Source organism: Candoia aspera, chromosome 2 (genome assembly GCF_035149785.1).
Source record: "Candoia aspera isolate rCanAsp1 chromosome 2, rCanAsp1.hap2, whole genome shotgun sequence".
NCBI classification, from domain to species: domain Eukaryota; kingdom Metazoa; phylum Chordata; class Lepidosauria; order Squamata; family Boidae; genus Candoia; species Candoia aspera.
This window is the reverse complement of record NC_086154.1, coordinates 20,691,547-20,717,990: the sequence shown is the minus strand read 5'-3', so window position 1 is coordinate 20,717,990 and position 26,444 is coordinate 20,691,547. Positions and strand designations below refer to the sequence as shown.

General features: G+C 43.6%; 1 protein-coding gene across 1 annotated transcript; it reads left to right on the top strand.

Moving 5' to 3' along the window:
* Positions 1 to 274: 274 nt before the first annotated feature.
* LOC134489071 (zinc finger protein 239-like) lies at positions 275 to 12,124 on the top strand. Its single transcript, XM_063291500.1, has 5 exons — positions 275 to 4,366; positions 4,494 to 4,579; positions 5,789 to 5,918; positions 9,654 to 10,611; positions 11,607 to 12,124. Exons 4-5 carry the CDS (start codon positions 9,684 to 9,686, stop codon positions 11,720 to 11,722), a joined length of 1,044 nt encoding a protein of 347 aa, XP_063147570.1. The 5' UTR covers positions 275 to 4,366; positions 4,494 to 4,579; positions 5,789 to 5,918; positions 9,654 to 9,683; the 3' UTR covers positions 11,723 to 12,124.
* The last annotated feature ends 14,320 nt before the right edge of the window (positions 12,125 to 26,444 follow it).

The following is a 26,444-nucleotide window of genomic DNA, read 5'->3' as shown; positions in this document are numbered from 1 at the left end:
TCCAAGGACTATCCTGTAACCTCCTTGATCCTCTCCATCCAATTGCCCTCTTGCCTTCCCCTTCATCTCCTTTCTTCATCCAGGCTAGGCATAATCCTGTTTTTCTAGTTGCTCGTTTATTCCCTCAGTTTCTGCAGACTGACCACCGCTTGAGAACTGGAGACCCTTCTTGGGCTTTCTGGTTTCAGCCAATTTAGCATCTTTGTCCCCAGTGGGCACAACCACCACGGGAGGCAACCGCAGAATGCATTTCAGCAACAATGGCATAGGTCGATGGAGTCCAAGTCCCAAGGGAATGGCCCCTTTAGTGCACCTCTCAGTTCCAGCACATGCTGTCTTTGTTTTCTGCTCTTTCTGCCTTCTTGGCCCTTGGGACTATAAATGAGCATCATTGGCTTATTGATAATGAGCCCCTGCACCTTTCACTAAGCCCACTGAGCCTGTATGTGCACCCATGGACTTTCGGAAACAAACCGTGAGGCTCTGTGTCCTGATGCGGCTACTACAAAGGCGTCTTGTTGCCCTCCGATTTTATGGAGGCTCTTTGTTGTCTGCCACTTTTCCTGGTTTGAAGTGTGTGTGAGTGCTATTTTCATGCCATATGGAAGAACCTCTCTCCTCTGCCACTGTAAAACAGCTGGTGACTGTAAGTGAGAAGTGCTCACCTTGGTTTGTCTGCTTTCCCAGCTGCCTGGGAGGGATTGAAGACTGTCCATGCCCCAGCGGGCTGTGCTTGTTGGGACTTGGGTGAAAGAGCGTGTGTCCTCCTTAACTTGGGACTCTTCCCTCTCCTTCTCCTTCTCCTCCTTCCCTTTACTATTGAATACATGGGGAAAGCAATGGGGAAAGCATGTTTTTTTTAAATTGTAGGAAACTAATGAACGTCATGGAAAACTTTTGTGTCGTGCTTAGGAAAGTGTGTTCAGGAAAGTGTGTGAACTCATCAGTTGCAAGCTCCAAAACTGGGAAGTCCTGTGCTGTGTTGTGTTGCTTGTGAGTAAGTGGCTAGGTGCCTGCTGTCTCTCGTGAACAGCTTCAGCGCTCAGAAGGCGGAGGGTTTTGTTGGTGGCATCTAGCTTTGTGTTCCTTGTTTTCTTGCCCTAACTCCAAGCTGAGGCTCTTTGCCCCATCCGACGTCTCCACTTCAGCCAATTCACCACAACTCTGGGAGGCAAGCTGTTCCACTGCTTAATAGTTCTCACTGTCAGGAAATTCCTCCTTGTTTCCAGGTTGGATTTCCCTCTCACAAGCTTCCACCCACTGAGAATAAATCGATGCCTTTTCCCCTGTGGCAGCCCTTCAAGTATTGGAAGACTGTATCATGTCTTCCCTCAGTCTTCTCTTCGTTAAGCTAAAGATCCCTAGTTCCTTTAGTCTTCTTCATAGGTTTTAGCCTCCAGGCCCCTTATCATCTTTGTTGTCTTCTCTGGGGGGACAATTGATAGACTGCCTCCACATGGTGTCCCTGGGCCTCCAAAGACTTTTGGAGAGGCTAAGTGGCCTATCATATACGAGGCAGCCAGATAAACCTGTGGATCTCCTGGGTAGGGCACATCTCTGTTTGTCATCTTCACTATGTTACAGGGAAATAACAAAGGCTCTTTTCAGGGCCAATTCACAAGAAAACTTGGACCTTGTATCAGGATTTGCCAGATTAATATTGAGGGCATTAGTAGGGCTAAATGCCAAATCCTGGAGAAAGTTTTAACAGATTATGATGTAGACATGCTTTGCTGATTTCTTGATGGCAACTGATGCTGCAAAAGACTATATTTTGTAATCTTAATGTTTGTTTTTAGCTATAATTGCCCTATGACCAATGTACATTTTCTGTATACTTTTTTTATATTCCCAATTTTTAAAATATATTTGTAATATGTATGATGTGCTGCCATATGATCAATCAATCAATCAATCAATCAATCAATCAATGTCTTCTCTGAACCCTTTCTAGGATCTTAGCGTCTTCTTTTGTATTGTGGTGACTGGATGCAGTATTCCAATTGTGGCCTCACCACTGTGGTATATAGTGTGCTACTATCACTTCCTGTGATCTTGATCCTATCCCTGTGTTGATGCTCCCCAGGACTGCGTTGGCTTTTTTGGCAGTTGCAGCGCACTGCTGACCCTCTTAAGCGGTGGTCCACCAGGACACCTACAGTAGATCTCTCTCATAGGCACTACTGTTGAGCCAGGTACTCCCTATCTTGTACTTGTGCACCTGGTTTTTCCTGCCTAAGTGTAGGACCTTACATTTCTCACCACTGAACTTCATCTTGTTGGGATAGGGCCCAATGCTCAAGTCTGCCAAGATCCTTCTGAATCTTGACTTATCTTCTGAAGTGTTAGCAAAATAGAATCCACCAGGGGGCTCCCTCTGAAGCTTCAGCATTGGGCCACTGGAGGGCAAATGCCACAGGTGGCTTCCAGAGGCAAGTGAGAAGGGAGTAACATCACTAAGTCTTGCCTCTCTAGGATGATGCACTCTCTCACTTTAACCCATTGTGCTTCGGAGGAGGTTACAAAGGCAGCAGGAAAGACTTGCAGGGAAGAGACGCAGACTGTGTCCCTGGGTGAGTGGGGAGCCTCTTCCTGTGCAAAGGGAGGCAGAGGATACTCATGCTGGAGAAGGAAGAGATACCTGCAAAGTCCTAATCCAGGTTCAATCTTCTGAGTCCTGGGAGGGGGAGAGCCCAGATCCCATATTCCCCTGCCACCCCTTTCCATGCACATAACAGCCAGGGGGAAAGAAGAGCTCCAGACCAGCTGTGTTGCCCCCAGCAACAAATCCAGGATGCCCAGGAAGGAGGAGGGGATCTGGGGGAGCCCTTTACTCCTCATTTCATGGGAAAAGCCCCTGAGTGGGGGAGGGGGAGAGTTTGCATTGCAAATCTCAAGCAGGAAAGAAGAAAAGCTTTGCAAGGAAGGAGATGCAAAAGATTGTGCCTCCATTCTCACCATGTGCTGGATGAGGCTAAAAGGGGGTTGGATCCTCTGCAGTTCAACATGTCTTAGGAGGGTGAGTGAACCAGGACGTCATCCTACGCTACCTTCTTTCAAGCCCTGTGTCTTATGTGAACTCAGCCCCTGCGGCTGGTGGAGCTGTCTGGGATTAGGGCATGTTGTGTGAACCTGCCTGCGTGTAATAGCGTGCCTTGGCTCTTCCAAAGCAAACCCTGAAGAAAGGGAACTGGAACATCCTAAGGCAGGGTCATTTAATTGGCATTTCACTTTATGTGAACTGAACTTTCATGGTTTGTTAACCTGTTTGGGGTTTGACCTATCTGCTCAATGCCCCTGCAATCCTGTACCGGCTCAGAAAAATACTTCCTTTCATGGGGATGAGTGTTGTTCAATGGTTAGATCTACCACTTTCTAATTCTTGGTATTGATTTTCTTTTCTATTTCTGATACACTGAACACCTTCACTTATGGACAAAATTATCTCTCGGGCAAAGAGGGCTGAATGGCCTGCTGTGGCCATTTCTGCGGCTACAGGAACAGTCCTATGAATGTGAATGAAAATGTGCTTGGAGATCCACAAGATTCCTTGGACTCATTAGGAGTTGCCTTACAGGACAGAGAAAGAATGGAGACCCAACCTTCAGGAAGTGCATTAACTGGAAAAGGCCCTTCTGCTGTTCAGCCTGGCAGGTGTGGGAAGTTCTGGGCAAGAACTGGGCAGGAGATCCTGGAGGAGGAAACCATCTGTTCAGAAGGTCAGCCCTGGGACTTCAGGAGCATCCGGTATCAGGAGGCTGAGGGTCCCCGAGGACTTTGCAGCTGACTCCACTACGTTTGCAGTCGATGGTTGAGACCGGAAAAGCACACAAAAGCGCAGATGCTGGACCTGGTTGTCCTGGAGCAGTTCCTGGCCCTCCTGCCCCTGCAGGTGGAGAGCTGGGTGCGGGAGTGCGAGGCAGAGACCAGCTTTCTGCTCCACACTCCCGCACCCAGAGAGACCTTCATGTTGGGAGCCTGGAAGGGGTTTGAATGGAATAAACAATGATAACCCCTCCCTACCAGAGTTCTCTGGCATTCATAATATGTGCAGATGTTTCACTCGTTCTTGTAGGACCTTGTTCCGCTATCCATTCTAGAAGATAGATTTGGGACAGCCGCTCCTTTCTTACTTTCCAGCCTCACCGCTGGACATTTGGGCTTCAAAGTTGTGTTTAGAGAACAAGAATCCACTTCATGTTGTGTGGTGTCTATTAATTCTTCTTCTTTTCTCCTGCCTACACTTTCAAGCCCTTTGCTGTGGAGATCAGAGATGCTGAGGGAAGGAGGAATCGATCAAGTCCCCCTCAGGAGCTGTTTTTCAGGAGTTTCTCTCAGGAAGATCCAAATCAGGACACCTCAGGAGGTAATACAAGGTCCTCCCATTCCCCAGAGAGATCCCAGCTGTCTCATCTTTTCTATGTCTTCTCTTCTGTAGAATACCTCCTCCTATTTCATTAATCATGCATTTTAAAATTCTGTCTCCCTCACAGGGAAGAATAGAATGAAGTTGACTGTTCCCTATGGTGGAGCTGGAACAGTGCTTGAACCTCCAACTCCAGTAAGAGCAGGAAATTAGGTTTGTATTCTCCCTTTCCTTCAGAAAGTCAAGGTGGTGTACGTAGCACTGTCCCCTTCCATTTTTCCCTCTTGTTTTGGCTGGGTTAGTTTTGTGTTCCTGAGCAACCTGGAATGGGGAATAGAAGATTCTAGTTGCTCTCAGTCAGCTTAGGCTCCTCTGAAGTCTGTTGTTGGGATACAATGGGTTGTAATTTCTATACTGAGATTCTTAGTAGAAACTTTTTTTTAAAGACCACTATTTAGCTCTCTTTCTGATACTTACTCTTTTACTATTAGCTTACAATAACTAATTTTTTTAAAAGTCCTTCAAGAGATAGGAATAACATTATCACAGCAGTAGCAACTGCGAACCAGAGACCCATTGTTTTTCTAATTCTTTGACTTGGAATTGTGCAAGGCTGCTCAAAAGAACGAAATACTCACACTAGTATATGACCATTTTTAAAAAGCCTTGTTTACAACCAGTGATAAGAAAAATAAGCCTATGAGATTAAAAGATAAGGCAGACTATTAAAATCCAATGAAGATGGCCAGATAGAATAGTTTCTAAGTAAAAATTGTTCTGAAAGAGCACCGATTCAAGGTACTTGGCTTGAAAAGTAATTTCTAATCCTCTGATCTGTGCTTGGATTTGGAGGCTGAGGCTGCAAAATGCAAAGGCCGCAAAGGCTCGGAATTGTCCTTCCCAGGAAATTTTCTCCGCCTTTTTATCTCCCGTTCAGCCAATGGGTTGGACTACTAGCAGCTTCCTTGCAATCTGAGGAGGAGCAGAAACTGGGTTGTCTCTCTCTGGACATGGATGGCAGCCCACACAAATCCCTGGCTGAGCTCTCCCAGCACTTTCATGCAGGTGTCGAGCATGGACAGAATTGCTCCTTCTGGGGACACCACAAGCCATTTGCTGCAATGCTAGAAAGAATCCCCCACCCATTTCCTTCTGCAAACAGAGGAAGGATTGGAGTCACTGATAGGTGGGTTTCCAAGGCCCATCTGCCAGTTGATTCTCTCCAGACACTAGGAGTCTTTTGATGATGGATGGATGGATGGATGGATCTAGAAGGAAAGTGGGCTTACTTTCACTGAATGGCACAAAGTCCTGCAGAATCAATCAAGTTGATAAAAGCTGCCTGAATTTGGGAATTGTGAACAATAGGACAGATCTTGCAAATCCTCCTGGGCCTGCTCTGTTCTCTTTTTTCTTCTGCAGGAGGGCCTTGTGTCCTTCGAGGAGGTGGCTGTGTGTTTCTCCGAGGAGGAGTGGTCTCAGCTGGATCCTCACCAAAAAGCGCTGCATTGGGAAGTCACGCTGGAAAATTGTAGGAACGTGGCCTCTCTGGGTAAGGGTTTGCTACTCTCCAATCAGAGGATTCAGGAAGACATTTTGTAGTGAGATGCCATCAACTTTTTTTTATTGTTGTTGTAATCTTATTAAAGAATTTTTATCAGAGTAAAAACAATACAAGTTTTGAAGGGGAGATCAAAAAATAAAGTAATAAGTGAATAAGAAAGAAGTATAAAGAGAAAATGAAAAAATAAAAAGTAATAAAGAAGTAGCTTCCGATCTTCTTAACAGCAGTTCTAAATGCAGTTATATTTTAGCCTATCTCTCTCTAAGGTAACATCCTAGTTATCCTTTCTTATCTTCAAACCCATTGATCTCAAGTTTATTTTGTTCTCTTTTCAGCAAAAAGTCCATAAGGGGTTTCCAGGCCCTAATAAGTGTAGATATTGTCCCGTCTCTAATCAAGCAAGTCAATTTGGCCATCTCTGCAAATTCTGTCATCTTCACCAACCATTCCTGTGTTGTAGGTATTTCAGAGTCCTTTCATCATTGTGCATATAATAGTCTTGCTGCAGTTACCATATACAGAAACAATCTTCCATGACTCTTTTCCAGCTGTCTATCCATGAGTCCCAACAGAAAGTGTTCTGGTTTCAGTTGGATATTGATCTTTAAAATTCTCTGTATCACTGTATTTATTCGAATCCAACATTTTCTAGCTTTCTTACAAGTCCACCAAACATGATAAAATGACCCTTCATGTTATCCACATTTCCAAAATAAATTGAAGTACCTTTATACATTTCTGGTAATTTTTCTGGTGTCAAATACCAACGGTACATGACTTTATAAAAGTTCTCTTTTAGATTATAATGTAACGTGAATTTCAGTCATTTCAACCCCACATGTTCCGATTGCTCCATCTGTATATTATGACCAAAATTCTTGCCCATTTTATCATACATGTTTTAACCTGTTTATACAATTTAGCAATTACATGTTCATCATTTATATATAATTCAGGTTCAAATTCTGCCTTATGTTGTTCAATACCATAGGTCCTTTTATCTACCTTGAACTGCCATTCCTTGAACGGTCATTCCTAATAGAAACCGACACTTCTGATGTCGTCTAGTGGTTAAGGCAACGGGCTAGGAACCAGGAGACTGAGAGTTCTAGTCCCGCCTTAGGCGTGAAAGCTGGCTGGGTGACCTTGGGCCAGTCACTCCCTCTCAGCCCAACTCTCCTTACAGGGCTGCTGTTGTGGGGAAAATAGGAGGAGGAAGGAGTATTAGGTATGTTTGCCACCTTGAGTTATTTATAAAAATAATAAAGGCGGGATGGAAAATAAATAAAAATAAATTAAAAAATAAACCTTTCTGATAACTGTAAATATGAAAAACATTGACAACTATTTCCCTCTGCCGTCAATTGCTCTCTCGACGTCATTTTGTATTCCCCTTGCTCATGTTCTAATCGCTCTCAACGTGTTATCGATTAGTCTTTGCCTGCTGCTGCTCTTCCATAAAATGTTTCTTGTGCCAAGAACCATAAAGGGTTTTTTCGGGCCCAGTCTGGGTTTGTATCTCTGCTATATTCTCAATATGGCACTTCTAGCATTTTAAAATCTACATTAATCATAACTTTATCGTACCACAAATATCCATGCCATCCAAACCTCAGGTCATGCTGTTCGACATCTAAAATTCTCTTATTTCTCAGCAACACCCACATCCAAACCAAACGAAACAGCAGGCTGCAGTGTACAGTTTCAAATCAGGCAGACCTAATCCTCCTCTTTTCTTTGCATCTTGGACAATTTTATATTTAACCTGTGGCTTTTTTCCGTACAAACCTAGATCTCTCTTTCTGCCATTGCTTAAATGGTACATCAGTTGTCAAAATAGGTACTGTTTGAAACAAAAACATCATTCTAGGCAAAACATTCATTTTTATCACAGAAATTCTCCGCAACAGTGACGGTTTATTTATTTATTTATTATTCAAATTTCTATCACTGCCCATCTCCCCCCAAAGAGGGGGACTCTGGGTGGTTTACAATAAAACTCCCATTTTAACATATCCTTCTTAATTTCATTCCATATCTTAATTTTTTTGTGTGTGTCAGAAGAATCTACCAAGGAGTTCTGTATTGAAAGGATTTGCCGGTGACGTCACAGTTGCCCGGGGGACGCCCTACGAGGCTCCTTTCATGTCCCTGTTATTTTTCCCACCAAAGTGGTACCTTTTTTAATTTATTTTATTTATTTATTATTTAAATTTAATTACTGCCCATCACGCCCAAAAGAGGATTTATCTACTTGCATTTACATGCTTTCAAACTGCTAGGTTAACAGGAACTGGGACTAGTTGACAGGAGCTCACCCCGTCACGTGGCTTGTGCTCTCGGATTTTGAACTGCTGAGCTGCCAACCGTAATGGTCCTCTGGCTCAGTGTCTTAACCACTGAGCCACCGCGGGCCCTTTTAACATAATTATTTTGAAATAACATGCAGTTCATATTGATCATAGTTATACCCAAGTATTTTACTTTTTTCTCAATCTTAAAACCTGTTGTTCCCATCAATTCTACTTGATCTTCCATTTTCATATTTTTTGTTAACATCTTTGTCTTTTGATTATTGATCTTAAAACCCACTAAAATGCCCAATTTCTTTAATTTTTCATTAGTATTTCTATTCCCTCCAAAGAATCTTCCAAAATTACCACCAAATCCTCAGCAAATGCCCTCAGCAGTGGGGCAAAGGGCATCCTTACCTTGTCCCTTTTTGTATCTCACAAGGTTTGGTTAATGCTCCATTAACAATTTTTTGTGCTTTTTGCAAAGTGTAGATCGATTCCACCCATGTAATAAAATTCTGTCCGAAGTCATATCTTCCAAAATTTTAAACAAGAAAGTCCAGTTCTAAGATCACTGCCGCTTCTTTTTCATTATGTGGTTCTAATATTCCAAAATCTTCCATATATTTCTAATGTTACCTCTTAACTGTCTCTTAGGTCAATGGCTTTCTGCTTAGATGCACCCTGTGCCATCTCTCATCTGGTGAATTTTTCCAGTTCAATTTAAAGATATCAGTGACGAACAAACTCCTTGGCTTGAGGAGATGCAGAACTCCATCACATTGATTTCAGCATTTTGGGCCCTGATGCTTTCCTGTCAGTCCTTTGAAGGATTGTTATTTATTCAGGCACTTGGATTAGTGACATGTCTTCCTTTTCATTTCTATCCTGAGCCTAGGGAATATGGGCAAAATGGTGCTGTTTTTCCATTGCAAACGTGCTGTTTAGGGTTAATAGAAGAAATCTAGGTTTTTTTCTCTCCAACCGTGTGATTTTGGCAAGAAAAAAAGAAACACAAATGGAAGGTAGTTTGGCTAGGAAGAAAAGGATGAGTTTCAAAATTGATTTAGTTCCCATAGGTCTCTGCTGGAATCGGACCCCCTCCAATAAATGTTAGGTTTTTCTCCTAATACCTCTTTGGATGTTCCCCTGATTCTTCCTTAACTCTGAGCTGACTCTGGGTGAGATTTGAATAAGTACGGATAATTATAAACAAAAAGGATGCTTTAGATGTTTTAAAGCTTTTATGCCTCATAAATATAGAAATTATCATTTGCATACCATGCCACTGTAAGCATGAATAACGGTAATATATTGGAATTTGGCAAAATTTCAGAAGGAAATGCATATGACCACTACAGTTTAATTTTTTTCCCTAACCTTGCTTTCATTTTCTTTTTTCTTTTCTTTTGAACGTACTATTGGGCAGGAGAATAAAGATTTCAGTGAACCATCCCAAATGATCAGGCAGGGAGATGGGACAGAGAAGCCTGCAATTCAAGTGGACCTAGGAAGGCATGAGAGAAACCAATCAAATAATTGGAATACGGAAAGCTCATCTTCCATCGATGCTCAGATGCCAGACTTTCTCGACCAGCAAGGAAAAATAAAGAAAAAATATATTGGGAAAAGTTTAAGACTATTCAAAGACAAATTAGATGTAAATGAACACTATCCAACCCAAACCAAAGATTATATATGCCAAGACAATGGAAAAAATTACAATTGGACTTTCACTCTTTCTCGTGAAAACGGGTCCCTTACATATGGTAAAAAGATCCACCCAGAGGAGAAGCCATATAAGTGCACGGAGTGTGGAAAGTCGTTTACTTGTAGGAGTAAACTTACTCTCCATAAATGGATCCACACAGTAGAGAAGCCATATAAATGCACTGCGTGTGGAAAGGGCTTTGCTCAGAAGTATAATTTTAATTCCCATAAAAGGATCCACACTGGGGAGAAGCCATATCAATGTATGGAGTGTGGAAAGACCTTTATTCACAGCGGCCAACTTACTTGCCATAAAAGGATCCACACCGGGGACATGCCATATAAATGCATGGAGTGTGGGAAGGGCTTTAGCCAACTCAGAAATCTTACTTCCCATAAAAGGATCCACACAGGGGAGAAGCCATATAAATGCATGGACTGTGGAAAGACCTTTATTCAGAGCGGTCAACTTACTCACCATAAAAGGATCCACACAGGAGAGAAGCCATATAAATGCATAGAGTGTGGAAAGGGCTTCAGTGAAAATGGGTCCCTTATGAGACATAAAAGGATCCACACAGGGGAGAAACCATATAAATGTCCAGAGTGTGGAAAGAGCTTCAGAACAAGTGGCTACCTTACTTACCATAAAAGGATCCACACAGAAAAGAAACCAGGTAAATGTTTGGGGGGTATATAGAGCTTCAGGACAGTGACCTAATTTCCCATGCACTGATCTGTTTGGGTGAGAATCCATGTAAATTCTAGATTTAATTGGTTAAATTTATTCCATTCCTATTTATATTGACTAGGAAAGCAAGTGTTTTCCTCACAACTGGCAGCCCCCGAGGGATTAATTTACCAAGGAAAATAAAAGCAGTGGGTACATGCTTTTTCAATTATGAACTGGATTTTTGAAGGTACTCTCATTTGAAGGTGGCAAATGCTATTGCCCATCAATAAGAGGATTTTTTTTTGTTAAGTTTACTTTGATTCCTGTCTCTATTTGGGACTCAATTCCAAGCAAATAGCCATTTTTGGCATCTCAGACTCTGGGCTATGTGGTTTTTTAAAGATGTCTTTATTGCATTTTTAGAAGTGAGCTTCCTGCTCCCGAATTGTTTGTTCTTTCCACTTGGTCATGGTTCTGGGAGGTACGTGAACAGGCAGACATTTAACAGGTGCTGCCTCCTAAAGCAGCAGAAGTAGCTGCATCTCCCTGATGCATCTCTTCAGGACAAAGCTTTATTAGTGTTGCTTCCATTATAGCAGACATACAGATAGAAATTCAGCTGATTCAGACACTTCCCGGAGTTTAAACTTTCCTTCTTTTGCCCAGTCTTCTTACAGTTGTTTCCCCCTCTCCTTCTCATTCCTTGATACACTCACAGTTTATCAGAGGACCCTACAATTTTCTTTCCTAACAAAAAGTTGGAAATGTCGCAGCAGGGAGATTCTGGGGTCTGGAGCAGTATTATAATCGAAAGGGAACTCAAGTTCCATCAAAGTGTACAGAGAGAGAGGGAATGTGATACTGAATTGTCCCATTGAATAATTGTGGTATTGAATTAAAACTGGCAACTAAGAGGATTTGTCCTTTGAATTTTTCATGACTTTCTTTTCTTTTTTCTTTTCTTTTCTGTTCTGTTCTGTTCTGTTCTTTTGTCTCAAGTTAGGAATAATCAGGAGAATGAGAATGAAAGTGACTCCAGTGTGCTGATGTTGCAAACGATGAAGCAAGAAGGGAGATATTTGGAAATCAGTGGGGACCAAAATAAAATCCTATGATATTAAGAAAAGCTATTTAAGAGAACTACAGTTCCTCCTGACCAAACGTCCAGAAATGAGAAGGGGTGTTGCCCCTGAGATGTGAAGATACCAAAACATAATCAGACTTACATCCACGGTGTAGAACCGAGTCAACCAGCATGAATGCCAAAGCGTGGAACCTTTTTCAGTCAAAGGCCTCTCCTTAAGTGAGAGAATTGCCACATACATATCAATGTCTAGTGTGTGGAAAGAGCTTCAGGATGAAGAATTCCTCTCTCACAAAAGGAGCCAGAATGAGGCGAAGCCCCAAAATGCACATGCAAAACACTTTCCAGCATTAAGGCCATCTTTTGCCTTTCGAGGGTGTGACGAGGGCTAAGCAAAAGTCTAAATTTGATTGAAATAAAATCAAATATCAATGGTGTGTGTACTTTCTAGGCATGTACTAAATTCTCTTCAGTTGCATTAAAAATTAGTAACACATGAACATTTTTGGAAGGTTTTGGATGGGGGGCATACTTCAGGGATTCAGAGGCTCCTGCTGGTTTGAAGCTGTTTATTCAACTACTGCTCATTGATGGTTCTGGGTCAAACTGGAGAATAAAGAATGGGCTGAAAGGACAGAGAAGCTAACTCCATTCTTTTTAAATTGCTTTATTGCCAGTTTTTCCCCTCCATTTAAATTTTTTCTTTCCCTAAGTGTAGCTAAATCTCTTTTTCTCTTGCATTGTCACCTCCAAATGGAGATGAATCTGTTCAAACCAGTGGAGTCTTCAGCTCTATGGGCTAGAAGAAGAATTGCACGTTTTCTCTGTTCACGATCTGAAGATATTCCGGTTGCCTTAAATTCTCCAGAGGTCTTAAGCTTCCTACTCATATTTCCTGAGGCATATTCCCTGCTTGACCCCTAAGTAAAACAGATTTTATTTTTGCATTTATTTGTTGTTGTTTATTCATTTAGTCGCTTCCGACTCTTCATGACTTCATGGGCCAGCCCACGCCAGGGCTTCCTGTCGGTCGTCAACACCCCCAGCTCCCCCAGGGACGAGTCCGTCACCTCTAGAATATCATCCATCCACCTTGCCCTTGGTCGGCCCCTCTCCCTTTTACCCTCCACTCTCCCTAGCATCAGCATCTTCTCCAGGGTGTCCTGTCTTCTCATTATGTGGCCAAAGTATTTCAGTTTTGCCTTTAATATCGTTCCCTCAAGTGAGCAGTCTGGCTTGATTTCCTGGAGGAAGGACTGGTTTGATCTTCTTGCAGTCCAAGGCACTCTCAGAATTTTCCTCCAACACCACAGTTCAAAAGCATCTATCTTCCTTCTCTCAGCCTTCCTTATGGTCCAGCTCTCGCAGCCATATGTTACTACGGGGAACACCATTGCTTTAACTGTGCGGACCTTTGTTGTCAGTGTGATGTCTCTGCTCTTAACTATTTTATTGAGATTTGTCATTGCTCTTCTCCCAAGGATTAAGCGTCTTCTCATTTCCTGACTGCAGTCAGCATGTGCAGTAATCTTCGCACCTAGGAATACAAAGTCTTTCACTGCTTGTACGTTTTCTCCCTCTATTTGCCAGTTATCAATCAAGCTGGTTGCCATAAACTTGGTTTTTTTCAGGTTTAGCTGCAAGCCAGCTTTTGCACTTTCTTCTTTCACCTTCATCATAAGGCTCCTCAGTTCCTCTTTGCTTTCAGCCATCAAAGTGGTATCATCTGCATATCTGAGATTGTTAATGTTTCTTCCAGCGATTTTAACTCCAGCCTTGGATTCCTCAAGCCCAGCACGTTGCGTGATGTGTTCTGCGTACAAGTTGAATAGGTAGGGTGACAGTATACAGCCCTGCCATACTCCTTTCCCAATCTTAAACCAGTCCGTTGTTCCGTGGTCTGTTCTTACTGTTGCTACTTGGTCGTTATACAGATTCTTCAGGAGGCAGACAAGATGACTTGGTATCCCCATACCTCTAAGAACTTGCCACAATTTGTGATGGTCCACACAGTCAAAGGCTTTAGAATAGTCAATAAAACAGAAATAGATGTTTTTCTGAAACTCCCTGGCTTTTCCCATTATCCAGCGGATATTGGCAATTTGGTCCCTAGTTCCTCTGCCTTTTCTAAACCCAGCTTGTACATCTGGCAATTCTCGCTCCATGAATTGCTGAAGTCTGCCTTGCAGGATCTTGAGCATTACCTTACTGGCATATGAAATGAGTGCCACTGTTCGATAGTTTGAACATTCTTTAGTGTTTCCCTTTTTTGGTATGGGGATATAAGTTGATTTTTTCCAATCTGATGGCCATTCTTGTGTTTTCCAAATTTGCTGGCATATAGCATGCATTACCTTGACAGCATCATCTTGCAAGATTTTGAACAGTTCAGCTGGGATGCTGTTGTCTCCTGCTGCCTTGTTATTAGCAATGCTTCTTAAGGCCCATTCAACCTCACTCTTCAGGATGTCTGGCTCTAGCTCACTGACCACACCGTCAAAGCTATCCCTGATATTGTTATCCTTCCTATACAGGTCTTCTGTATCTTCTTGCCACCTTTTATTGATCTCTTCTTCTGTTAGGTCCTTGCCATCTTTGTTTTTGATCATACCCATTTTTGCCTGGAATTTACCTCCGATGTTTCTAATTTTCTGGAAGAGGTCTCTTGTCCTTCCTATTCTATTGTCTTCTTCCACTTCCGTGCATTGCTCGTTTAAAAATAATTCCTTATCTCTTCTGGCTAGCCTCTGGAATTTTGCATTTAATTGGGCATATCTCCCCTTTTCACTTGTGCCTTTTGCTTTCCTTCTTTCCTGGGCTACTTCTAGTGTCTCAGCAGACAGCCATTTTGCCTTCTTGGTTTTCTCTTTCTTTGGGATGTATTTTGTTGCCGCCTCCTGAACAATGTTGCGAACCAATTGTCCAGAGTTCTTCCGGGACCCTATCTACTAAATCCAGTCCCTTAAATTGATTCTTCACCTCCACTGCATATTCCTTAGGAAGATTTGTGAGCTCATATCTAGCTGATCTGTGAGTCTTCCCTAATCTCTCTAGTCTGATCCTAAATTGTGCAATAAGAAGTTCATGATCTGAACTACAGTCAGCTCCAGGTCTTGTTTTTACCGACTGTATAGATGTGCGCCACCTTTGGCTGCAAAGGATGTAGTCAATCTGATTTTGGTGTTGTCCATCTGGTGAAGTCCATGTATAAAGCCGTCTCTTAGGTTGTTGGAAGAGAGTGTTTGTTATGTAGAGTGAGTTGTCTTGGCAAACTTCTATCAGCCTATGTCCTGCTTCGTTTTGTTCTCCCAGGCCATGCTTACCTGTAATTCCAGGTGTCATTTGACTGCCCACCTTAGCATTCCAGTCTCCCGTGATGAAAATAACATCTCTTTTAGGCATGTTGTCCAGTAGGTGCTGCAGATCCTCATAGAACTGCTGTTCTTCAGCTTCTTCAGCATCTGTGGTTGGGGCGTATATTTGGATCACTGTGATGTTAGATGGCTTGCCCTGAATTCAAATTGAGATCATTCTATCATTTTTAGGATTGTATCCAAGCACTGCTTTAGTCACTTTACTATTAATTATGAAGGCTACTCCATTTCTTCTGTGGTCCTCTTGTCCACAGTAGTAGATCTGGTAGTCATTTGATGTGAAGTGGCCCATACCAGTCCATTTCAGTTCACTGATGCCCAAAACGTCTATCTTTAATCTTGACATCTGACCGATAACCACATCCAATTTGCCCTGGCTCATAGATCTTACATTCCAGGTTCCAATGGTGCGTTGATCCTTAGAACATCGGATTCGCCGTTCACCACCAGCACCGTCGGCCGCTAGCCGTCCTTTCGGCTTTGAGCTAGCTGCGTCATCACGTCTGGGGCTAGTTGAACTCATCCTCTGTTCCTCCCCAGTAGCATTTTGACCATCTTCCGACCTGGAGGTCTCATCTTCCAATGGTATACCATATGCATTTATTTAGCCTGGTGGTATTTGAGCTTTCTATTCACTTTTCACTCTTTGCCTTCCTTCCTTTTGTAATTCCACCTTTTCTCCAGTCACATAGGAGACGCCATTCTCCCACCCTTTCTCTAACAAGGTGCCTTGTTTTGAGGTAAAATTTCTAGAACGTCCATGGGTTTGAGCTTTTTATTTGGAACTTGTTTTCTTTTGATTTTTCTTTTTCTTCAGAATCTTTTCTTCAGGATTATCTCATTGGTACAGGCTACTACTTGGTGTTTCAAACCCTTATTAGCCGCCCAGAGCCATGAATTTGAGAAGGGCAGCTGTATAAATTGAACTAGCTAAATAAAGATCAATAGAAATCTTAGTTTTCCTAACCCGTCACTTCCCTCCTTATATCCCTGCAAGCCCCCATCTTGCATCACTTCAGACCTGAATTTCCTAACAACTGCAAGACACAAGCAATATTTTATTTGCTTGCAATACTGGCTCTCATTTTACAAAGTTGTGAGGTAAAAGAAAGGCATGCTTTAAACAAAATGGATGAGTCATTAATGTACAGGTTTCCTCATATTTCAATCCTTTCCCCCCTACTCCAATTATCCTTTTTAATCCTTGTAATTTCAAATCAGTTTCTCCTGGGTGCACAGCCAGTGAAGCAGCAGCAGCTCTGGAATCGATATATCTCAATCTCACAGGTTTTGCACTCTGCACCACAGAAACACTTTCCATGACAAGCGTTACCTGTTGGTTTCCTTATGTATTCAATAACAAAGGAAAGGAGGAGGAGAAGGAATTATCCCAGGTTAAGGAGGAGACACACTCTTTCACTCAAATCCCAACAAGGACAGCCCTCTGGGGCACGGGAAGTCTTCAATTCCTCCTATGCAGCTGGGAAAATCGGCCAAACCAATCTGACCAAGAGAGGTAAGCGCTTCTCACTTATACTCAACGCAGGTTTTTTAGGGTGGCAGAGAAGAGAGGTTCTTCAATATGGCATGAACACGACACACTTCAAAGCAGGAAGAGTAAGTGGCAGACAACAAAGAGCCGAGAACTGCGTTTCTCCCACCTGCACTGCACATAGAAGCCACCAGGGGGCGCGCTCTGCGGAGAAGGGAACACCAAGCGCTTCAGCACTGAGCCACTGGAGGGTGGGAAGGGAGTGACATCACTCAGTCTTCCCCGTCTAGGAGCTGCACTCTCTCCCTTTAACCCTTTGAGCTTCGCAGGCGGTTGCATAAAAGGGCTGCGGGAAAGTCTTGTAGAGCTAAAGAGGTCTAGACGTGGCCCTGGGTGAGTGGGGCGCCTCTTCTCGTGCAGAGGGAGGCAGGGGGTTCTCGCGCTGGGGAAGGAAGAGACACGTGCCAAGTCCTCCTCCAGGTTCAACTTCTCAGTCCTTGGAGGGGGAGAGCATGGTTCCCGTGGTCCCCTACCGCCCTGTTTTCATGCACGTAACAGGCAGGGGGGAAAGCAGAGCTCCAGACCAGCGGTATTGCCCCGGCCCCCCAGGAAGATATCCAGGATCCCCAGGAAGGAGGAGGGGATCTGGGGGAGCCCTTCACGCCCCATTTCCTGGGAAAATCCCGTAAGGAGGGGGAGAGGGAGAGTTTGCATTGCAAATCGCAAGCAGGAAAGAGGAAAAGCTTCGCAAGGAAGGCGATGCAAAAGATTGTGCCTCCATTCTCACCGTGCGCTGGATGAGGCTAAAAGAGGGTTGCATGCTCTGCAGTTCAACATGTCTTAGGAGGGTGAGTGAACCAGGACATCATCCTACGCTACCTTCTTTCAAGCACTGTGTCTTATGTGAACTCAGCCCCTGCGGCTGGTGGAGCTGTCTGGGCTTAGGGCATGTCGGGTGAACCTGCCTGCGTGTAATAGCGTGCCTTGGCTCTTCCAAAGGAAACCCTGCAGAAAGGGATCTGGAACATCCTAAGGCAGGGTCATTTAATTGGGATTTCACTTTATGTGAACTGAACTTTCATGGTTTGTTAAACTGTTTGGGGTTTGACCTATCTGCTCAATGCTCCTGCAATCCTATACCAGTTCAGAAAAATACTTCCTTTCATGGGGATGAGTGTTTTTCAGTGGTTAAATCTACCATTTTATAATTCTTGGTATTTATTTTCTTTTCTATTTCTGATACACTGAACGTCCTCCCTTACAGACAAAATTATCTCTTGGGCAAAGTGGGCTGAAGGAACAGTCCTATGAATTTGATTGAAAAGGCGTTTGGAGATCCACAAGATTACCTGGACCCATTTAGAGTTGCATTACAGGACAGAGGACGGATGGAGACCCAACCTTCAGGAAGTGAATTAACTGGAAAAGGCCCTCCTCTGTTCAGCCTGGGAGCTGTGGGGAGTTCTGGGCAAGAACTGGGCAGAAGATCCTGGGGGAGGAAACCATCCGTTCAGTAGGACAGTCCTGGAACTTCAGGAGCGTCCCATATCAGGTGACTGAGGGTCCCCGAGGACTTTGCAGCCAACTCCACTACTTTTGCAGTCGATGGTTGAGACCGGACAAGCACACAAAAGCACAGATGCTGGACCTGGTTGTTCTGGAGCAGTTCCTGGCCCTCCTGCCCCTGCAGATGGAGAGCTGGGTGCGTGAGTGTGGGGCAGAGACCAGCTCCCAGGCGGTGGCCCTGGTGGAAGGCTTCCTTCTGAGCCAGGCGGAGGAGCAGAAGGAGCAGGTGCGAGACCTTCACGTTGGGAGCCCAGAAGGGGTTTGAATGGGATAAACAATGATAACCCCTCCCTACCAGAGTTCTTTGGTATTCATGATATGTGGAGATGTTTCACTCATTCTTATAGGACCTTGTTCCATTATCCATTCTAGAAAATAGATTTGGGACAGCCGCTTCTTTCTTACTTTCCAGCCTCACCACTGGACACTGGGGCTTTGAAGTCTCCAGAGAACAAGAATCCACTTCATGTTGTGTGGTGTCTGTTTACTATTCTTCTTTTCTCCTGCCTACTATTTCCAGTCCTTTGCTGTGGATATCGGTGATGCTGAGGGAAGGAGGAATCGATCAAATCCCCCTCAGGAGCTGTTTTTCAGGAGTTTCTCTCAGGAAGATCCAAATCAGGACACCTCAGGAGGTAATACAAGCTCCTCCCATTCCCCAGAGAGATCCCAGCTGTCTCATCTTCTTTTTGTCTTCTCTTCTGTAGAATACCTCCTCCTGTTTTACTAATTTTGCATTTTAAAATTCTGTCTGGAGAATGTTTCCATCTCTATTTAACCATATCAGTGACAAGCTAACTGCTTGGCTTGTGGAGACGCTAAACACTGATTTCAACTCTTTGGGCCTAGATGCTTCCCTGTATGTCCTATGAAAGATTGTCATTTATGCAGGCTTTTGGGTTAATGACTTTTCTTGCTTTTCTTTTCTATCCTGAGCCTAGGGAAAAGGGGTGAAACGTTGCTGCTTTTCTATTGCAGAAGTGCTGTTTAGTGTTAATAGAAGAACTCTAGTTTTTTTTCTCTGCAGCCATGTGATTTTGGCAAGAAAATAATGAATAGCAAATGGTAGGTAGTTTGGGTAGGTAGAAAAGGATGAGTTTCATAATTGATTTAATTCTCGGCTGGAATTGGCCCACCACCAGTAAATGTTAGGTTTTCTTCTCATACCACCTTGGATGTTTCTCCTGATTCCTCCTTAACTCAGAGCTGACCCTCTGTGAGATTTGAATATGTACGGAGAATTATAAACAAAAAGGATGCTTTAGATGTTTTCAAAGCTTATAAGGCTCATAAATATATCCCTAGCCTTGCTATCATTTTCATTTCTTTTTTCCTTTGAAGGTAATATTGGGCAGGAGAATAAAGATTCCAGTGAACTATCCCAAATAGTTCACTGGCATGGAGATGAAACGGAGAAGCCCGCAATTCAAATGGAACTAGGAAGGCATGAGAGAAGCCAGTCAAATCATTGGAATACGGAAAGCTGATCTGCCATTCATGCTCAGATGCAAGTCATCTTGCCCATCAAGGAAAACTAAAGAAAAAGTATATTGGGAAAAGTGTAGAACTATTCAAAGACAAACTACATGTCAATGAACACTATCCAACCCAAACCAAAGGAGATTATATATGCTGAGAGAATGGTAAACATTACAATTGGACTTTTACTCTTCCTAAAGAAAATGGGTCCCTTATATCTTATAAAAGGATCCACACAGGGGAGAAGCCATATAAATGCATGGAGTGTGGAAAGAACTTTTGTAAAAACGGGTCTCTTACGATTCATAAAAGGATCCACACGGGGAGAAGCAATTTAAAGGCATGGACTGTGGAAGGGGCTTCAGCCAGCGCAGTCATCTTATTTCACCTAAAAGGATCCACACAGGGGAGAAGCCATATAAATGCAGTGAGTGTAGAGCTTCAGTCACAGTGTTTCCCTTACTTACCATAACAGGATCCACACAGGGGAGAAGCCATGTAAGTGCATGAAGTGTGGAAAAAGTTTCTGTGACAATACGCCCCTGATTTGACATAAAAGGATCCACACGGGAGAAGCCGTATAAATGTATGGTGAGTGGAAAGGGCTTCAGCCAACACAGTAATCTTACTTCCTATAAAAGGATCCATGCAGGAAAGAGCTTCAGGAGGAGGAGTGACCTAATTTTCCATACCCAGGTCCATTTGGGTGAGAATCCATGTAAATTCTAGATTTAGTTGGTTAAATCTATGTGATTCCTATTTATGTATACTGACTAGGAAAGCAAGTGTTTTCCTCACAACTGGCAGCCCCAGAGAGATGAATTTACCCATGAAAATAAAAGCAGTGTGCACATGCTTTTTCAATCATGAACTGTGGTTTTTGAAGGTACTGTCATTTGAAGATGGTGAATGCTATTGCCCCTCAATAAGAGGAATTTTTTTCCCTTAAGTTTACATTTATTCCAGATGCAGTTGGGGGACAAACCCAAGCAAATAGCCATTTTTGGCATCTCAGATTCTGGGGTATGCAATTTTTTGAAGATGTTGTCTTGTTGGAAAGAAATCTAACCTGAGTCCGTCCTGAGCTGGGAATGAAGAAACGCAGGCAGTTGTTTGAACAGAGGTTGTTGCTTTATTGTCCAAGAGCGAGAGATACAGAGAAATCAGCTGTCGCAGGTGGCCGCACTTGTATTCCCCCACCAACTCCTTATATAGGGTCACAGGTCTTTTGTTAGTAAAAAGGAGTGCCAAAGAGGAGTTTTTGTCTTTGTCTTAGCCAGGATCTCACTTACTCAGTTTCCTTTTGAGACTTCTGAATGAGTGTAATTGATCAAACAGAGGCATTCCTGTGGTGGCGCCCCCTGTTGTTTTGCAGTTTTCTTGCTCTTTGGACAATTAGGCTCTCTGCAAGGCCGTGGGTTTTGCCCATTGGGTTTAGATCGTTATTCTAAGGGGAAGCTCTTTTTCCTTTACTTATGCTAAGGTGTTACCTCTCTGCCTTTGTTCTCTCCATTTCCTGTCCTGATCGACTTATGGGGAAATTTGATTAACAGGAGGTTTCTTTATGGGCATATGTTGGTATTATCTTATTATTCTATTGTGATCCTTTTCATTTAAGTCATTTCCTTCTTATCTTAGTCTTTAGTCCTGGAGTTTCCGACTTCTTACCCGATTTTGGGGAAGTGTTTTTGGCGGGACGTTTATTGGGGGTGGGGAAGATGTGCTTTGAAAATGGCCACTTGGAAGAGAAGGAGGGGTTTGCATGAATCCTTCCAACAGTCTTTATTGTGCTTTTAGAATTGAGCTTCCTGAGCACCAGTTATTTGTTCTTCCCACTTGATCATGGTTTCTGGGAGAGACGTGAACAGGCATTTAACAGGTGCTGCCTCCTAAAGCAGCAGAAGTATCCACAGCTCCCTGATGGATTTTTCAAGATTAAGCTTTATTAGTGTTGATTCCTCTATAGCAGACATGCAGAGAGAAATTCAGCTGACCCACAGACTCTTCCCAGAGTTTAAACTTTCCTTCTTTTGCCCAGTCTTCTTAGGGTTGTTTCACCCTCCCATTCTCATTCCTTAATACACCCAGTTTATCAGAGGACCCTGCAATTTTCTGTCATAACAAAAAGTTGGAAATGTCGCAGCAGAGAGATTCTGGGGGATGAAGCAGTATTATAATCGAAAGGGAACTCAAGTTCCATCAACGTATACAGAGAGGGATGGATAGTGACATTGAATTGTCCCATTGAATAATTGTGGTACTGAATTAAAACTGGCAACTAAGAGGATCTGTGCTTTGAATCCTTCCTTCCTTCCGTCTGTCCATCCGTCTCAAGTTAGGGATAATCAGGAGAATGAGAATGAAGGTAACTCCAGTGTGCTGACCTTACAAACGATGAAGCAAGAAGGGAGATATTTGGAAATCATTGGGGACCAATGTAAAATAGTATGACATTAAGAAAAGCTATTTCAGAAAACTACTTCAGCTCCTCCTGACCAAACACATACAAATGAGAAGGGGAACTGTCTCTGGGATGTGAAGCCACCAAAACATAATCAGACTGGCATCCACTGTGTAGAACAGACCAGCGCAACTGAGGTGGAATTGGAATTAGGGTCAAGGAAACAACAAAGAACTAAAGCCCTTTCATCAGGCAATTGTCTATTGCAAGTAAGCTAACTGTTGCAAGTGTGGTATGTGGGGAAGAGCCGAACGGGCAGATAAGAAACAAGAATGTATGTGTATTCTGTAGCAACTAGGTGAGAAAAGATAAGGAACGGGGAGGAAGCTCACCAGCTCCTCCAGGCTTGTTTCACGCGGCTTGCTTTTGTAGTTTTATCATATATCTCTAAGTTGACACTTAGTCTATGCTGTATAATCACCCAATGGGGGGGTATAAAAGAAGTAGGACCCCGAACCTTCGGGGTTCAGAATTTGAAGCATGAGCTTGTCTGAACCTATGCGCATATTAAACTCTTTTCCTGAATGAAGACCCGAGCGTCCTAGTCTTCATTTCTACAACAATTTTGGCGACCCAGATGGGACAGCTCGAGGGCGATTTTTCGCTGGAACGGGAGGAACCCCAAGGCATGGAGCCGCCGCCTGGAGTCGATGCCTAGGCGCCGCAGGAGAGTTCTCCTGAAGGTCTCGACCGAGTCGATGGTTCGGTCCTGGGGATACCTCCTCCCGATTCCAAGAACCCTTCATGACAAGGAAAAGAGAGGTCTGAATGGAGAGCCGGCCGGCGTGGTGCAAATGATGGGCTGAGTGAACGTGGAACCAAGATAACTGAGGCAAGTATATACTTAAACTAAGGTGTACCTATCCTGCTTGAGGATAGAAGAGGTGCCTATCCCGCTTGAGGATAGAAGAGGTGCCTATCCCGCTTGAGGATAGAAGAGGGGGCCCGTACACCCCCCTGGACTCGGGCCGGCGTGCCTAATGAAGTCCATGTAGGTTGTGTGGGTGGTTAAACAGTCGCAGTTCCTGGTGGTAGCCGTTGAGAGTCCGGTGCCACAGGTCGGCTGTAGTGTGTGCAGAACCCAGGGAGGGCACACTAATAGAAACAGATAGGGCCGGCGTGCCCAAGTCTGTGTAGGTTGTGTGGGTGGTTAAACAGTCGCAGTTTCTGGTGGTAGCCGTTGAGAGTCCGGTGCCACAGGTCGGCTGTAGTGTGTAAGGAACCCAGGGAGGGAACCCTAGGAGAAAAACATAGGTCCGAGAAACCCTTTTTCATGCAAATACCGTCATCCCTAGTCTTTAAAGACAGCCAGCGATTGCTGGGAGACTGGACGGGAAGTTAGTGGTCTTTAAAGAGAGCCAGCGTCTGCTGGGAGACCAGTTCCAAAGGGCGGTGAAGTTTGCGGAGAAGAAGGGGGGTGACTGGATTGCCCCGAACCTAAGGTTGTAGAAGAAAATAGAAGAAAATGGGGGGGAGGAAGTGGCACCTCCGACACCCCACTGAAGTGTATGGTGAGAAACTTTTCTGATACTTTTGGGTGGAGATTATGGAGATCCCCTGGCTGACCCAGACACTGAAGATTTTTTTGTAGAAATGAGTGGCCCACCTTCGGGGTCGGCTGGCCAGAAGAGGGGACATTCAATTCTAATGTTATTAGTAAAGTCCATCAGAAGGTGACCAAAGATGGACATTGGGATCAGTTTCAGTGCATAGATCAGTGGCGATTCGCTGTAAAGGGGAGACCCACATGGCTGGTTCAATGTGTTAGGTTGAGGTCGGACTTTAAAATTAGCCAGCGCCTGCTGGGAGGCCGGCCCGGTTTTACCCCCTCGACAGTCAGAGGCTTAAAATTGCTGAAAAGCAAATCCAGTGAGGCTGGAGTGCTCTACCTTGGGGGCGGGGTAAAAACAATAAGAAGGTCAAGAGAGGGCTGTACTGATCAGGGATCAGGGTGAGGGAAGGCAGTAATCAATATGGGCAACAATAAAAGTTCCGAAAGGAAGGTGTCCCTTCCAGAATTACATAGAAACATACCTAAGGAGAGTCCGCTTGGATTCTTGTTGAGAAATTGGGAAAAGGAACCTTATAAGAAAATGGTAAACAATGGCAATTGAAAAAAAAAAAAAGGGGTGAGACCTGTGGGGAGACCTAGTAATTAGAATGGAAAAGTTAATAGTTTTTATTTTATTTTGTTTATTTGTTGAGGGAAATGGTGCAGAGAGTCTGTGTGTGTGCTCATGTATGTGTATGTGGCATGGGCATCTGTCCTGAGCTGAGGAGAGAAAAGCTATGTGAGCTTGTCCCTTAAGGAGTTAAATGTGAGTCTGTCCCTTTACAGAACTGAATTCCTCCGCAGTAAAAGGGGAATGCGTCAAGTTTTTGGAAATCCATAGCTCTGGCCAGGCTGCGGGTCTTCCAAATTTTTGGCTATGCTATCCCGTCTGTTATTTGCTGTGAATGGAGGGACATGGGATTTGATTGTGCCATGTGTTCAGTGCTGTGAGTAGGTGACCACTTTAATTTGTGTGGAAGGGAATTGGGTAAAAGTGAATTAAATAAAGTGAAGGAGAAATAAGAATGAACTTGTGATGTTGAGATGACTTGAGAGAAAGAATGCCTATGGGGTGGTACACAATTTTGGAAAAATATGGTTAGAGAGGGGACTAAAGGGAAAGAAGTTTTTCCCTGTAATAACACCACACTTACAGGAGCTTAAGTAAAGTTATCCTAACCCCAGAGGAAGAAGCAAGCTGGATTACCCATGGGGCAGTAACAATAAACTAATGTTGCCAGAAGGGATAGAAATAGTAACTAAACCAATTATGCAAAGGGTATACCAAAGGTCACACTGAGGAACACAAGCCTTGTGTTTTGTGTTGTTTGCTTAATTCGAATTTGGAAACAAGAGCTGAGGATTGGCAACTGTATGTGGATGGAAGGTTGGATGGATGAAGTGTCAGTGATTTAGTTGAGAGTCTGTGGATTGGATTGATGCAAACCCACAATCCAAGGTGACAAGATATTCAGACTTTGTTATCAGTCTTCCCGACACTGGAGGAACAGAGGATGGTTATTGAAATAGGACAGAAAAGGGAAAGGTTGGGAGGATATTCTGGCAGAGCCCATAAATGAACAGGGTGTTTGCAGGGCAACCCCAGGAGGAAGAGAGAAAAAGAAAGATGAAATGCCTTGTTTTTAACTCAACGTTTACGGCCCCAAAGAGGGGGAGGCAGGGGAATTCTCGGAAGATTGGTCGAGGAGGTATTCCATGGGATGGAAAGCTCGGGAAACAGACAGGCACGAAAAGGACCTGGAGAGACGCAGGCTCTCTGGGAAGGAAGTTGAGTTGAATCACAATAGGGCAGTTGAATGTGGATTGTCTCCAATAGGCATGGGAGCGGCTAGATTCATCTTGATGGGAGCTATCACCCTTTTAATAAAGCATTCCTTTCTCCTGGCTGAGAGGCAGGGAGGAAGAGCTTCTGTGTTCCTGCAGGGCTGTGATGGATTGCATGTGGCAACAGCCTGTTGAGGCATTGGTGTGTGGTTTTCTTTTTGAGAGCATTTGTTTGTCTGAATGTGTGCGTACATATAAGGTTGAGAAACTGTTTTGAGTTGTGAAAAGAGTGTTGAGAGATTGTGTGAGTCTATTCCTTAGGAGGCTGCAGGTTCTGGCCATGCCTGCATCCACCATTTATTCTGGTTGTGTGTGTGTGTGTTGTGATTTGTGTAATTTGAATGCATATTATGGGAAAGTTGAAAGGTTTTTGTCGATCCTTTCCCACTTTTTCAATTGTTTGAGGTGTATGTGTGTTTCATTATTTGCCCAATCTCACCCAAACTCCCCCCTTCAGTCTGCCTCTTGCCTGCTTGTTACAGGCTTGAGGACCCAGATGAGGGGACAGAGGGGTGACAGAGGGGAGGGGCAATGCTTTTACAGAAGATCCTTTACTCCCCCATCTTTTTAGGATTCTTCCTTTTACATACCTTTACACACACCGGGGACAATCTTTTAAGTTTCAGAGATTTCTCTTTCTGCTGTAGAAGGAAATGATTACTCTTCTTGTGAAAAGGGGGGGAATGTGGGCAGTTTCAGAGAAGCAATGACTCAGAGAAGGGGGGGCACCCCCTTTGCTCTCACAGCTCCACTCTGCTCTGCCCCTGGCATTCCAGTTTTAGAAAAGTGTATGTGTTTTTATAAATTTTATATGGATTAAATTTTAATCCCTCCTCAACATGGCACATGATGATAAAAACAGGAGAGGGAGAGGAAAAAAAAAAATTTGGACAACATATGGTTTTAGTAGAGCTTCCATAGACTGGTATGATCTATCTGAGTTTTGTTTTTGTTTTTTGTTTTAACAATTTTGACTATGGAAAC

What these genes read in the sequence shown, in the direction of transcription:
- LOC134489071 (XM_063291500.1), top strand. Translation starts at nt 9,684, where the DNA reads ATGATCAGGCAGGGAGATGGGACAGAGAAGCCTGCAATTCAAGTGGAC. An exon ending in CCACACAGAAAAGAAACCAG is followed by an intron (nt 10,612 to 11,606) that starts GTAAATGTTTGG and finishes TTTTGTCTCAAG; the next exon opens with TTAGGAATAATCAGGAGAAT.